Source organism: Cucurbita pepo, chromosome 16, assembly GCF_057944985.1.
Source record: "Cucurbita pepo subsp. pepo isolate OVF chromosome 16, ASM5794498v1, whole genome shotgun sequence".
Lineage (NCBI taxonomy): Eukaryota > Viridiplantae > Streptophyta > Magnoliopsida > Cucurbitales > Cucurbitaceae > Cucurbita > Cucurbita pepo.
The window spans coordinates 1,931,229-1,945,425 of record NC_141813.1 but is presented as its reverse complement, the minus strand read 5'-3'; the positions used below and the strand labels follow the sequence as shown (position 1 = coordinate 1,945,425).

Genomic DNA, 14,197 nt, shown 5'->3' with positions numbered 1-14,197 from the left:
TTTCAGTGTCAAGATTTTGAGTTTTTTATCTTATATCAAAAAATTAATTGATAAATTAAATATAAGTTGGTTCAAATCACTATTGATTCAAATGGTTCTCACAAAACTCAAATGTAAATGTATGAGGAAGTCCAATTCATTTTTTTATTTAACTTGAAGATTAAGAAAAAAGACTTCTTTTTTTATTGTGCAATGAACGATTAAAAAAAATTGTTAATTATTATATTATTATTGTTTTATTTTTTTTCCCGACAACTATCTAGCAAAATAATTAGATAAAAAAGTTTCGAACTTGTCAACTGATAGTGATATAACAAAATCTAGATAAATACCAATGCCTATGACAGGTATAAGGATAGAGATCGCAGATCGCAACAAACAACTCTCGTGGTCCTAAATAAAAGTAAATAAAAAATTTAAAAAGTTTGTATCCATAGAACATCTGGCGTAACATATAGATAATAAATAAATGGGAGTTAATATGATTCCAATTACCATTACCAAAGTAATTAGTATTTTAATCCGATGCAACTCTACACTTGTAATTTTGTATCTAGTAGATCTGACTTGTAATGAGCCCTTGCAATTGAGTTCAGCAATCAGTAACCAACATGCCCACAAGTTCAAACATTTATTTAGCCAATAAATGTTCTAGATCTCACATGGTTTATAAGGTCATGAACCACATTGTGTGTAATCTCTAATGATCGAACATTTTCAATATACACCCCTATTCCACTCAAAAATCATACACCCCTATTCCACTCAAAAATCTATTAGTCTGAGCGACGATAATATTTTTCAGTTCAAAACATGAGTTCATTATACTTATAATTGGTATCAGAAAATTGTTGGAAGGATCATTTTGGAGGCATCACACTAAAAGAAATGGGCACTTAATTGAGACATTACTTGCGTAAAAAAATACAACAGAACTATTTGGATCCCTAATCTTTTGGCGACAAAAGGCAGCAATGAGTTGGAGAAAGGCATAGGCCAAAAAACCTGAAGCCACCATTCTGAGGGGTTTCCAAATCAATAGCCAGCAAAAGCAACATACAAAAAATCCATAACAAAATACAATTGGTAAAAAAAGGCTAATACATATTTAGTCAAACATCTGCTAAACCATAAGACAGCCACAGACAGACAGACAGACAAGGGAAGAGAGGGGCCTAAGACTTTTGAGAATAAAATGGCTAACAATTGCTATTTACAAAAGGATGCCTTTGGTTTACTCTCACTCATTCCAAAGATTTAAGAAGCCTGAATAACGCCGCCGCTTCTCTGATCCGAGAGAATTCGATGCAGAAAGCTTGAACTTCGATGAAAAGATCTTTCACTGCCAACCAAAACCAAATCGAGGTTAAACTAATACAAAAATCGAGGTGCTTATCAAACGATTAACAAGCTGATACGAATTTGTCTTACATTCCAAGGTAAGTAGAATTGACATTAAAATGAAAAGAAATGGAAGGCAAGAACTAAATTATAACAATCTTAACAGGTCATTCAAAAAACTGCACGTTTTTGCACACTGAAAAAGCCTACTCTCTGCTTGAATATAATAAGAGCTTTGAGCCAAGCTATCCAAAGAGATCCACTCTTATTGACAGCTTATGCAGATGTTATATGGAAGGACTGTTATCCAAATACCACTAAATTCTTCCTCTGGGAAATCCCTCACAACGCTATTGCTATCGACCGAACATATTCTACACAAATGTATGCCTTACGTGGCTATCCCCCCAGCTGAAATGCCCAGAGACACATTTAACTTCACTACCCATTTGCTTGGTTTTTTCTGAGGAAGATTTTAAACTGCTCTGGCTGGTCTATAGTTCTAGCATTCGACGTGAAGGATTTTCTCGCTTACATCCTCTCGGACACCTCTTTAACAAAGAAAAATGTCTAAAGGATTAATGAAAGCGCATTTATGGTGGTCAACAGTGGTCTACGGCAAGCAGCTGTTATTAATAACTCATGAGGTTGAGACACTGTTGTAACCTACGGGGTTGTATTAACAACTCCAAGATATTGGTTACATAGGGACAACGTGGATTTGGGTTCAAACCCAAGACCACCGACTTAATCAACCTCGTTGCACTCTTCCGAACCCTACTCTAACCCGTTTTAGGTAAAGCAGCACATGTTGTCTGAACACAATTTAGACAAGCAATTGAAAAACATGACTACAATACTAGTTAACTGAACTAGCCTGACAATTTGTATTTTGATACAGGTAGCAAACATCAAAATACCTATATGATCCAGCATGCGGCACATATCCATTACGATTCTCACATCACACAGGAGATTATACTTATTATTTCATAATTCTAGACTTTTCCAATCACATTCCAGTGTTTGTATCTCTAATTAGATACATAGATAGACGTAAAGATGTCAAAGGAAACTAAGGCTGTAGAGGTAATCACAAACCAACTACTATAGAATAGGATGAACTACATTCTTAGAAGTGAAGAATGCATATAATGACTTAAGTTCCTCGGAACTTACCATTGATGATGTTATTTCGAATTAAACTCTGTAGAAAAACACATACAAGCCGAACTAATCTGTTCTGCATGTACTTATCCTGTGGAAAAATAAGAAATAAAAAAGTTTAGTATCTTAAAGATGTTTAAACTAAAATTCGTAAACCAAAACTAGCATATTGCAGTCGAAAATTCCTCATCCCTCAGTTAAATATAAAAGATGTTTGAGAACCAAAACCACAAAGATGCCCTTACATAACAACAAAAAAACTTAAGAAAACATAAAAAAAAAAAAAAGGAAAATAATAATAATAATGACAATAATTAAACTCTTGCTCTTGTCACCCATAGTGGAGTCTTATATACAATAATAGGGTCCCCTCAACAGTTTCCCCAATATGATATTCTTCAGGTCGATCCAAGGTACAGTGCACATGCAAAAATATGGAAGGGAATGAATAGGAAACATTTCAGCCACAGTAGAGCGTTTGAGGAATTCAAAACTCCAGAAATTCTGCTGGTGTTCTGTCTCTAAGCACTTCTGTTTGTTTTGCTTTTTTATTAACATCAACTGGAAAGTATTATGGTGATAGCTCCTGGCTTGCACTAGCCCCCCTATACATATTTTTCTATGAGCAACCAACGTTTTATTAAGTTAAAGGACCAAGTAGAAAGAGGATCCCCCACCCCACAGAAAAAAAAGAGTCCAACAAAGTGGAGGGAAGAACATCACTCGCCATTTACAAAAAATATATATATATATTATTATAAAAAGATAATTTGAAAAAAAAAAAAAAAAAAAAAAAAAAAACCAGTTTTGGTACCCAAAAAAAAACAGAAAATTTAGAAAATGAATTTGAATCAAGAGCCATAGGGAAGCATTAAAATGCACTAAATTCAACATATCCTTCGATGATCTCTCCTTAAATACAACTTCCTTTTCTTTTCCAGCGAAATAAACCATAAAATAGTAAAGAAACCAGCCTGCCAAAGATCAGCAACACTCCCCTAAGAAGGGGTCATAAAAAACAAAAAACCTACTCCAGCACCTCATATACACTTGACACATTGGCTAAATTGAACCCCTACCAAAGGCTACTCCAACACTCATGATGATAAAAGGACACAACTACAATAAATGATTTAGGTCATCGAATTTGCTCTGATAAAGAACATATTAATTTGATCCAAAGACACAAGAGGCTATCCGCAAGCATAATTCTTCCCAAGAGGCAACCAACAAAGCAAAGGTTCAAGGGACGAGGATAGTCCCTTGAACTGTTAAGATCCTTATCGGCTTTCACCTCCAAAAACATAAGAAATAATAATTCAAATAAGAGATTTGAGTTCATAAAAGTATACATGTCTTCAAGGGCCAACACTTGCAAGATAAAAACTTAAAGCCTCAAATGTTGAAAACTCAAAAGTGTAGTAAAAGTACATACTTTAATGCCCTCACACGATGATATACAATTAGTGATGTACATGTGTATGAACTCAGAGGGAAGTTCAACAGCTGTCGTTAGCCTGTTGACAACTTCCATAGAGTGTAAACTCATGTCCATATTAACAAGCACAGTAAAGTACCTGCCATAAAAAGTTGTGATGATGAATACAGGGGAAATAGAAGTCCAGAAAGTAAGTATCTCAGGTCATAACCAAAAAACAAATCAACACATGGATTCAAATCCATACTCTGCAATTTCAGGGGAATTAATCAATTTCTTTAGAACTTCAACTGCAATAAGAGGATTGTTTTCCACCAATTCCTAACGATATGAAAAAAAAATTAAAAAGATGAGGCAGGAAAACATCTTTTCTAATGAAATCAACTACAAGGTCATCCAAACACATACAGGAAGCTTTCGGGGTGTCAGTCCACAATGATATACAAGCTTTGGGTCGTTTGCCAACTCCACCACCACTTGCTGGTTTCAATCAAAGAACAAACGTTGAGTCATTTCATCCCTTGGAATTTATTATGCAAGGAAAAAAGTTCATATGATAGTTAACAAAGTAACTGCAGAAGGACTTGAACCTCTTGTTGAGAAGGTATAAGAGGCCCTTTCAGAGCTTTTGCAATTAAGTCCCTCACAGCTGCGCCTCTACTAGTGTCAACACACATTCCATGGTCCCATAAAAGTTCATGACGATCGTCTAGGTTCAACCACACTAACTGCAAAGGGACTTTGCCAAGCACAAATCAGGTGTGCTCTAAAGACATATATTAGCTCAAAAAGAGAGTTAAAATGCATCTCACCTCTCCATTCTGTATCGGAAGCCTTGGTGGAAGAGGCCTAATCCACTCGGGACTTGATCCTTTAAGTGACAAATTGGACAATAACCCCAGCAATGTCTCATCTCTATCTCCAGATCCCAATTTAGGAACCACTCCAGGTAACAGGTCAAACCTAAGATTCCCAACATCATATAAATAAATAAATGAAAATAAAAGGTAGTGAAGAGGTTAGGTTTTAAACACATAAATAAGATGCCAGAAGTCAAACAAGGGAGGAGAGGAAAACTCATACTCTGCCGAGTTTGCATCACAACCCAGTGGGACATCAGGGTCTGGAACCACATTTCTCACAGAACAATCTTTCAAAAAGTAATCAAACGATTGACCTTGAGCTTTATCACAAAACTGTTGCTGCAGTTGCTCTAGCTGAGGGAAAGCCTGAAAAACAAAAACCCTTTGGCCTCAAATAGATATTACAAATTTGATTCTCCCCACAATTGAACTTATGGGCAGAACTCTTGTGGGTTTTCCTATAGACAAATTAAAAGGGAAATTGTGTTCATGTTGGTTTCCATGTCTTACATGCAATGAAGGGTCGAAACCTTTAATGTAATCAGAAGCAGACTGTTTCAGGAACTGCAAGACAGACATCGTCATCATGATTAATATAGGGATTTATCCAACTAAGTTTAAATAGAAAAATTATGCCTATCAAGGGAAAACATTTTTCAGTGTCAGAATCAAAAGAAACATGAGCTATGGCTATCAAATCAGAGGAAAAAACAGAGAATTCAATCCCACTAGACAGCAGCATCAGCATATTTTTGGAAGAACTCGAGCATTTACAAGCTGAACCAAATGGTCTACCCCATTAAGAACTATTCAGCATCAAATGTACCACAATCCTAATGAGTCCAAGGTAATACAAGAAGTACAAACTCTCACTGAAAAGGGACACATACAACCACGCTTGAGTTGTTGTGCTGTCCCAGCCCTTCCAACTCCTAAGAAAGATAGATCTTGGCACATGGGCATTGAAAGCAGAACAATCCACAAGATCACAACCAAGCATTGATCCACTGGGAGGTCATCATTTGAGATTATCTATACTACAACTTCCACTTCTCCCTGTTGATCTTGTTACTGATATTCCTTCTCATGTGGATTTTAGTGGTGCAGCAGAAGAGGTGGCTAAGAAAATCGTCAAGTTGTCCAAGGATGCTCGTGACTAACATGAAAGATCAAACATTGTTCATAAGCGGGCAGCAGACATACATTAGGAAATTTGGCCATGGTCCATTTGAAGAAGTTTTGACTGCCTACTGGTCATCATAACAAGCTCACTCCCAAAAAGAATGGTCCTATTTGCAAATTTCAATGGATTGGTTCTACTGCTTATTCATGTAGCACTTCCACCAACAATGACATCCACCTTACTTTTACATGGCCAATATTTTTTAACTACCATGCCCCTGACTGCTTGAACTCATGGTCGACTTCTTTTCTATGACAGGTGGAATTGATGTAAAGATCTTTGGGATCTTCCAGATTTTCTGCAAGTATTTTTGTAATTCTAAGTGATCTTTCAAGATTCTTTTGTAATCTTTCAAGATCTTGTTAATCTTGGAATTGAAATTAGGGGTTAGCTAGACTACTTTTAGTATTTTTCAGTTTTAAGCACTTTTCCCGTTGAGTTGTAGTCGGCAAAAAGGGTATTTTAAATGAATTAGAATTGGAATGGTTTGATTCACACATTAGACTCTCGACACCTTTGCCTTGGCAGGGCCTCAAACACAAATTACAGAACGATTCCACTTTTGTTGTTGTAGATTGATATGGTAGGTGGTACCTTTTATTCCTTGCAAGAAAACAAATCATTTTGTGCATAAAGAAAATAATGAAATAAAAAAAAAAATTATTTTTTTGCAGATATTGTTCACTGACAGAGAATCCCAAAATCAATTAGAAGGCATCATGATACAAAAAATCTTAAGCCATTCTTGGAAGAGTTTGTACAAATAATTTGATGACAAAATTAAGCAAAATATAAACTTTAGTCCCAATGTTTGGTTATTTTTTTCAACTTAGCCCCACAGTTTAAACAGTTCAATTTTAGTCCCATATGTTTTCATATTTTTCAATGTCCCTCACAATTGAGGAATTTTTTCTTCTAAGTCTCTCTTTGAGAATTATTTTCAACATTTCTTATGGAGTCAAATCTGGTATCTAGTGCTAATATATCGGCTTGGATAGCTAACCTCCACGAGAAGTTAGATTGGAAGGAGAAACTTCTTTGTTAAATAAAGATCGTTAAAAGGAAGATGGAGATTCTTCGCCAGTACTTGATTGGGTTTTCAGAAGTCTATTCCAACTTCTATAGGCAGTTCGATATTAACTCTCTTGATTCAATTTGATGTATTAGTTCTTTGTGAGGTTTTTAAGTTTTATCATACGTTATGGGTTGCAGTTTCTTTGTATTCCTTTACTTTTCCTTTCTCACTCCTTTGGAGTTTGTATCCATTAAGCAATTTTCAACGAAACTGTTATATAAAAAATAAAAAAATTAAAAAAAAGTATCTACAACAAACTTATATTTAACTTTTTATTTAAAATAAAAAAAGGACACTTATCCTCTATCCTTGGGGGGAAAAAACCATGTGAACTCACAAAGATGAAGGAAAAAGGCCTAATGAGCAATGAGAACTCTAAAACTAAAGCCAAATTTCAACCCCAAATCTAGGGATAGAACAAACTGAAAAGCGACTAAGTTCCGAATCCTCATGCGAAGGTTGGGGAAATCAGCTCCCAGTAATAAACAAAACTCTAATGCATAGAAAAAAATATGATGTTGCCAATAACTTCTACTATTTCTAATCCAGATGATTACTCATAATAACACATTTCCTATGATTTCCAAAATATCACATCTTCTTCCAAACCAGAAGGCATAAGGAAATTCTTTTAAACAATAAAGAATATGCTAAATATTCAACTAAAACCAATGTACTCAAATAAAAAGTTGAACCTCTTTGCCACCACTGGAGCTGTCTGTCGCTAAAAGCTGGAAAACAAATGCCCTCTCATATTTTTCAGCTTCCTCATCTGAAGCAGCCTGACACCCAATGCACAGCAGGAAAATTCACAATTACTAAAATTAACCTTACTCAGAAGGCAAAGGATAAGAGAAAAATCTTTTCTTTTTTTTTTTTTTGGAAAGGAAATTAAACTTTTCATTGATATTGATAAAGTGGAAAGAGACAAGCTCTCAAACATACAAAATTTCAAAAGAAAAAAAGATGAAAATAACAATAAGAAAGATATGAGAAATGATTACAACTGAAAGTGAGCTCAAGCCAAATAAGACGAAAATCTGAATCTAAAAGACCAACAAAAGCTTGGAAAGAGAGCATCATAAAGAAGCCATGAGACAAGTCATGCCAAAACGAACAAGCCAATGTAGCAAAACATCTAACCAAAAAGCTAATAAGAGATCGTTAACTGCAGTAGACCATAAAACTCTAAAACTGGCATCATGAGAAGAATGATAATCAGACATGGGCTGGGTAACACCCCCTTTTGAAAACCACAGAGCAGATCAAAGAACCAAAAGGCAATACCCCACATACAAACGAAAAAAACAGCCACAAAAATTCCATGAGATTGCTACCAATTCTGACCAAACAAAGTAAACGCAGGAAACACAATTAAACTGTGACTTCCAAAAATCGAGTAGGAATTGACTGGCATCTGAAGACCACACGCTGCAACAAGAAAAGAGAATTTTGCTGGAATTAAGGGAGAAGATACCGGTGAAGCGGCTGCTGCATTAGGCTATGCTAAAATTGACCCACTGGCTTCACTAGAAATAAATTATCAGTTAACCACTCTTGTCTCTACCCACCTGATCAAGAAACGCGCAAATGTGGAGGCAAATTGATTGTCTCTACCCACCTTATCAAGAAAAACAACATTCTACATTTTAGGGAAACAAACCACCTACATAGCCTAAAACCACACCCCTGCCACACTAGAGCCTCTGAAGGCACTGTCCCCAAAAGATCAGCCACACTATGTTGAAAGATGAACACACTTGCTAAGCATCCCTCACCATTCCACTGTACCCAGCAACACCACATCCCCTTCTTTTTTTATATGAAACTCCATCCTATAAAATGATAAAAAAACACAATGAGGCCAGCCTAAGGGCAGAGAGGGTAAAAGGAAACCCCTCTCAACAGGAAACTATCAGAAAAAGACTCTCCAATTTGTAAGGACCTCTCCATCCAAATTAACCAGGATGGCTCCCACAATATATGCCCAAAGGGTCTTAGCCTTACCCTTAAAGCTCACACCCATCAAAGCTTCTATCAGCCAAATTTACACTCTATTTGGTAAACAAAACAAGAGGCAAAGCTCTTTGAAAGTAGAGATCCATTCCTTAAAGGTGAAATGGTAGTGAACGAAGGAATAGGTGGTCTAAACATTCCACCCCTTTTCTGCAAAGGTTGTATTGTCAAAGGAGAGAAAATCCAACTTTGAAATCTTCATTCCTATGTGCAATGTTAAAGACTTATGTACGTTAGGGACCACAAAAGTATTTTCACCCTTTTGGGGGACTTATGGTTTCTAGATTTTCTTCACCCAATGAAAACTAGCCACTCTTCTAGGGTTCTTCTCTAGGCTAGCTTGGAGATAAAGGACCCGTAAGCTTCCAGCATCCATTTAAGATGATCCTCTCCCACTTGTAGTTGTACCTCATCCAATTTTCCAATGCGGGTAGCCCAATTATCCATCTCTCAGTCAAACAAATTTCTTCTAACCCCCATGTCCCAAGTTTTTCGCCCAACAATCCAGAAAGAACGACGGTTGCTTCTTTCTTTGTAGTTATGGTGTAAATATCAAGGAACAAGGTAGAGGAACACGATCCACACGCATCTTCCCCCAAAAAAAAAAAAGACTTGTTGGTCGTTTCTAACTGTAAGCTTAGTGAAATTAACGAGGCAACCTATGTTTTTTACTATATTCATCCATAGTCGTCCCCTTATGTTTCCTTTGACAATTTTTCTAATACAACTATTCGAGTCACATCCACACATCCCCTTACTTCACTCCACCCAAACAATCCTCCCCCAAAGATTTACCAGCAAAATTCAAATGTCTCCTGCACAGCCGTCAATATGTCAGAACTTTCTCACTGAGATACAAAGAAGAGTAGTTCTTACTTTCTAACAGAACAATCATTGAGATACGAAATAGTAGAAAGCAACCAGTGTCGCACTCAATACCAAGGGCCTACTCAATGGAGGCCAATGAAAAAGGAGTACCCTCATCCACGGTCTTTCCCTTAAAGCACGAGCCACGCTGCACTAAAATAAGGACTAGTCCTTGATGGCTTAAGTGCATAGCACAAAATAGAAATCTATGAAAAGAAACTGGTTCTTTAAAAATAAAGAAACTAAGTTTTATTTAGAATAATTGATGAGGTCAATACAAAAAAGAAAGCAACAATTCAAAAGGGGTTTCAAAAGGTTAATAAGTACTATAAATCTACAAAAGGGGTTCCAATTCAGAGGTAAGTTTGTCCATAGTTTACAACTATGTTAAATTGTTTAGGTTTTCCTACCCAAGGTGTAAAATAGCATACATATACAATGGTGTCAAGCTGTTGACAGTTAACAAGAATTAAATTGTTAAACACCAATTTGAAACTGAATGACATTAAGTTTTTTCAGTCAAAAGGTATAGAGAGAAGGAACTCAAAAATAACATGCTGTGACGAGTCATAAGGAAGCATACTTACATTCACAATAAAAGATATAAACGGATTGGAAGATGATTTCTGCGAGGAATATGTCTGGTGAAGAATGGAAAATCCCACCAAACGGTGTGTGGCATGTAGCAACTTCTTCCGCTGCATTTTAGACCCATTAACCAATAATCCATAAAGAGAAAGCAGTCAAGCCTTCAACATTTAATGACTTCATGCAAAATATAAGAAAAACAAATGGAAATAAACACACCAAAGATGCAAGAATTCAAGCATCACTATGCAAACATGTTTCTATAGCGGGAATCAAGACTATATCCTAATTGTTCTTTTTGTTTTGGTAAGAATCACACTTTCATTAAGATGAATGAAAGAATGTACAAGGGCATACAAAAAAACCAAGCCCGACAAAAAGGGAAGAGTTCGACACAAGCTACTAAAACGGACTCCAATCTAGAAGAACAAGATTAAGCTCATAATTGAAAAAGAAGTTTAGTAACTGGCACCCGTAAGGAAGCATTAAATCTAGCCAACCCCCAAACATCCTCATTCCATCGCTGAATCTCTCTAAAAATTATATTATTCCTCTCGCTCCAAATGCACCACAAAATACCAAAAAAGTTGTCCTGCCACAAAACTGTACCTCTTCTCCTTCAATGGAGTGTTCAAGAGCACCTCCTCCTCCATCTGATTTCTGTCACCTCTATGCTACCTCCGACAAACCCCAAACAATCTCAACCAACAACTCCAAAGAAAGTGAGCAAACTTACAGCCCTCACAAGATATTATCAAAATGCTCCTCATACCACCTATAGAGAATGCACCAATACGGGAACAACACTAGGGAAGCGTGTCTTTGAACACGATTCATGGTGTTGACTTTGTCATGTAAAATTTGTAATACAAAAAACTTGACCTTCTTTAGAATTTTAACCTTTCAAAGAGAGGCAAAAAAGGATCAACGGTAGGGGGGAAAGAAGAAGATAGAAGATGAAACAAGCAATGACAAGAGAAGCCCCTAAAGGGTCTGGGGCCCAAAACCTAACATCCCTTTTCCCAAGAACGTGAATTTAGCTTGAAAAAGGGAAAGAAGCGCCATGTCCGCTACCTCACTATTCGTCAAAGGTCTTCGGAAACCCAAGGAGATGGAGGAGGAAGGATTTGAGAAGGTAACATAGAGGCTACCAAATATAACCTCTTATTCGAGAGGCGGTACAACTATGGAACCAGGGTATAAAGAGACTCCTCCCCATCCATCAATCCTCCCAAGAATAAACTATGAACTTTTCCCAACAGAATAAGTGAGAAATTGAGAAATAGAGGGAACGGAACCCATAAGAGATAGCTTTCCAGAGGCTTTTATAAGGGCTTCACAAACTACCTTCAACCCCCATCTCACCCGTCTATTCCCAAGCGAAGTCTCTCATCATGCTCTCAATTTTCTTACTAACCCCAACAGGAATTCTGAACAAGGAGATGAAGTAACTTGGTCTAACGGTCCAAAATCCACAGGGAGATGAAGTTCGTGTTCTAATTGTCTCACCAGCTCACACTAACATAAAGAACAACAATGTGCACAAAAACAAAAGAACACAAATCCTAGCATTCCTCTTTCAAGTGAAAAAGAAAGGCTCCATAATAATGATAAAACTACAAAGAAAACAAAAGGTTACTACCAAACATAGCAATCTATGTCTAAAAAAGAACTGCAAACTAAAACCATGCATAAGCGAAAACCCCACTTCCAAGAAAACCCAAAATATCTAAGACTAAACTAAAATGACAAAATAAGTAGATGAGAAAAATTCCTACACAGCGTGAAAACTATTGATGATTTAAGATACCTCTCGCTTGTATGAAACTCAGTGAACAAAATCTTCTGCTACGCTGTAAAAGTTCTATTTTCTTTTATACAATTGCATTAGTGCAAAACAATAACCGACGTTGTCAAGATGACTCGAATAAAAGAGATGGACCGAGGTTGAATACTGAAGAAATTGTTATAATTTACCGGATGGAGATTGGAAAATTATTTCGACACAGTTCCTGTGGCCTCAAAATAGACCCAACGAAAAAAAAAAAAAAAAAAAGTGCATATTACAATTGCAACACAGTTTATGCGGTCACAATCACATCGATTCAGGTTATACATCCCTAGCGTGTATTCGAGCACGGTGCCACGGAAGCATGTAGTTACAGGTTGAATTACGAGAAGATTGAATTACGAGATTTGCAAATGAAGTACAACCCTAAAGCCGGTCGTAAAGAAATAAATCAGCACAAATCATACAAGAGTGAAATTAAGAGAAAGAAAGAAAGTTGACGGGAAGAGAAATTGAATTACCTCCAACAGAATAACGAGAGAATAACAAGCAACAAAGTGACGAGTGCGAGGGATCTTGGAGTTAAAATCGGAGATGATATCCAGAAATGAGCGGTGATCTCCTCCTGCTAGCAAAGAGTAGAGAGTCCGGGATTCATCCACCGTCAGGCTCATCATCATGCTTCCTCTCCTTACTTCCTTGTTCGAGATTTTGATGAACACCGCAATGGCAGGTGTATGAACAAATAGCGATTCGGACTCTCTACACAAAATTCCCTTCTAAAAGTAAATCTTCGACTTATATAAGCTTTCTTTTCGTTTTCAACGAATAGTTTTTTCTTTTATTTTTTTAATTTTATTATATTCATAATATTTTTTAGGATTTTTTTTCCTACGTGGCATCCTTGAAATAATTATAATTTTAGTTTTAATAGAGTCCGTCAAATATTTATAATTACTGTCTGATATTTAGTTGTCTTTAGTTCTAAGACAACATTAATCTATGTAATAATTTTCGTTTATTAATGAATATTTTATTTTTTTAATGATTATAGATTGATTTGTGTTGTTGGTAAATTTTTACCCAACCTTCATGACCCGAGTTCTTTACAGCCCAGCCCAACTAAGCAGTCTGAGTCCACTTGGTCCAGCCTAACCAAACAACCTGTGTACTCGTGATGACCCGCGCCTTCTTCGGCTGCACACGTGATCTTTCTAACTGTGACTTGGCTTTGGCGTGTGTGATAGCTCAATCATCTTGGCTCACGTCTCCGTCAACTCAATTTTGTGGCTTACTCTGACTCGACTTGGCGGCTCGACTTCTCGGCTTAGGCGGCTCGGTATACAAATAATGTATCATTTCTTAGGTCTCCAACCCTCTTGAAGCCATTTTTTATTAAGACATTTGAGGTTAGTATGACTCATATTTACCTAAGTTTAGTTAGTTTTAGGACTTATGTTAGAAATAATCGTCATATTTGGTTAAGCTAAAATATTAGATGTCTCGTATATGTCATGTGAATTGATATAGGTGAAAATTGAATGTTGGAAGCATAGTTTAGAAGCAGCTAACAAGTAATTAGTAACTTTGGCGAAGACCAACGAAGTACGTGATATTGCTATTAGAGTTAACTAATTCATTGATGTATGATGATACATGTCATGTGGCTTCTGCATGTACCATATTAAATGTGTAATACTTAGATTATGTGATGCTTATGTGTTCTTTGTATTGTCATATGATGTATATCAAGAATGCGTGTTATATCCATTACACTATTACGAATGAATTGAAATGTCATGTATGAAAGGTTATGTCTTACATGTAAAGTTATGTGATGGATTACGTGATATTTATCATGTGTACATGA

The 14,197-nt window shown here is 36.4% G+C and overlaps 1 protein-coding gene across 1 annotated transcript; it reads right to left on the bottom strand.

Annotated features, from left to right (window-relative positions):
* Positions 1–880: 880 nt before the first annotated feature.
* LOC111777126 (uncharacterized) lies at positions 881–13,110 on the bottom strand. The gene is made up of 12 exons (XM_087118594.1): positions 12,849–13,110; positions 10,538–10,648; positions 7,763–7,849; positions 5,320–5,373; positions 5,030–5,175; positions 4,759–4,909; positions 4,537–4,674; positions 4,355–4,426; positions 4,194–4,267; positions 3,944–4,085; positions 2,521–2,599; positions 881–1,342 (listed from the first exon to the last, which is right to left on the bottom strand). The coding sequence occupies exons 1-12, from the start codon at positions 13,005–13,007 to the stop codon at positions 1,245–1,247; spliced, it is 1,311 nt and encodes a 436-aa protein (XP_086974720.1). The 5' UTR covers positions 13,008–13,110; the 3' UTR covers positions 881–1,244.
* Between the last annotated feature and the right edge of the window lie 1,087 nt (positions 13,111–14,197).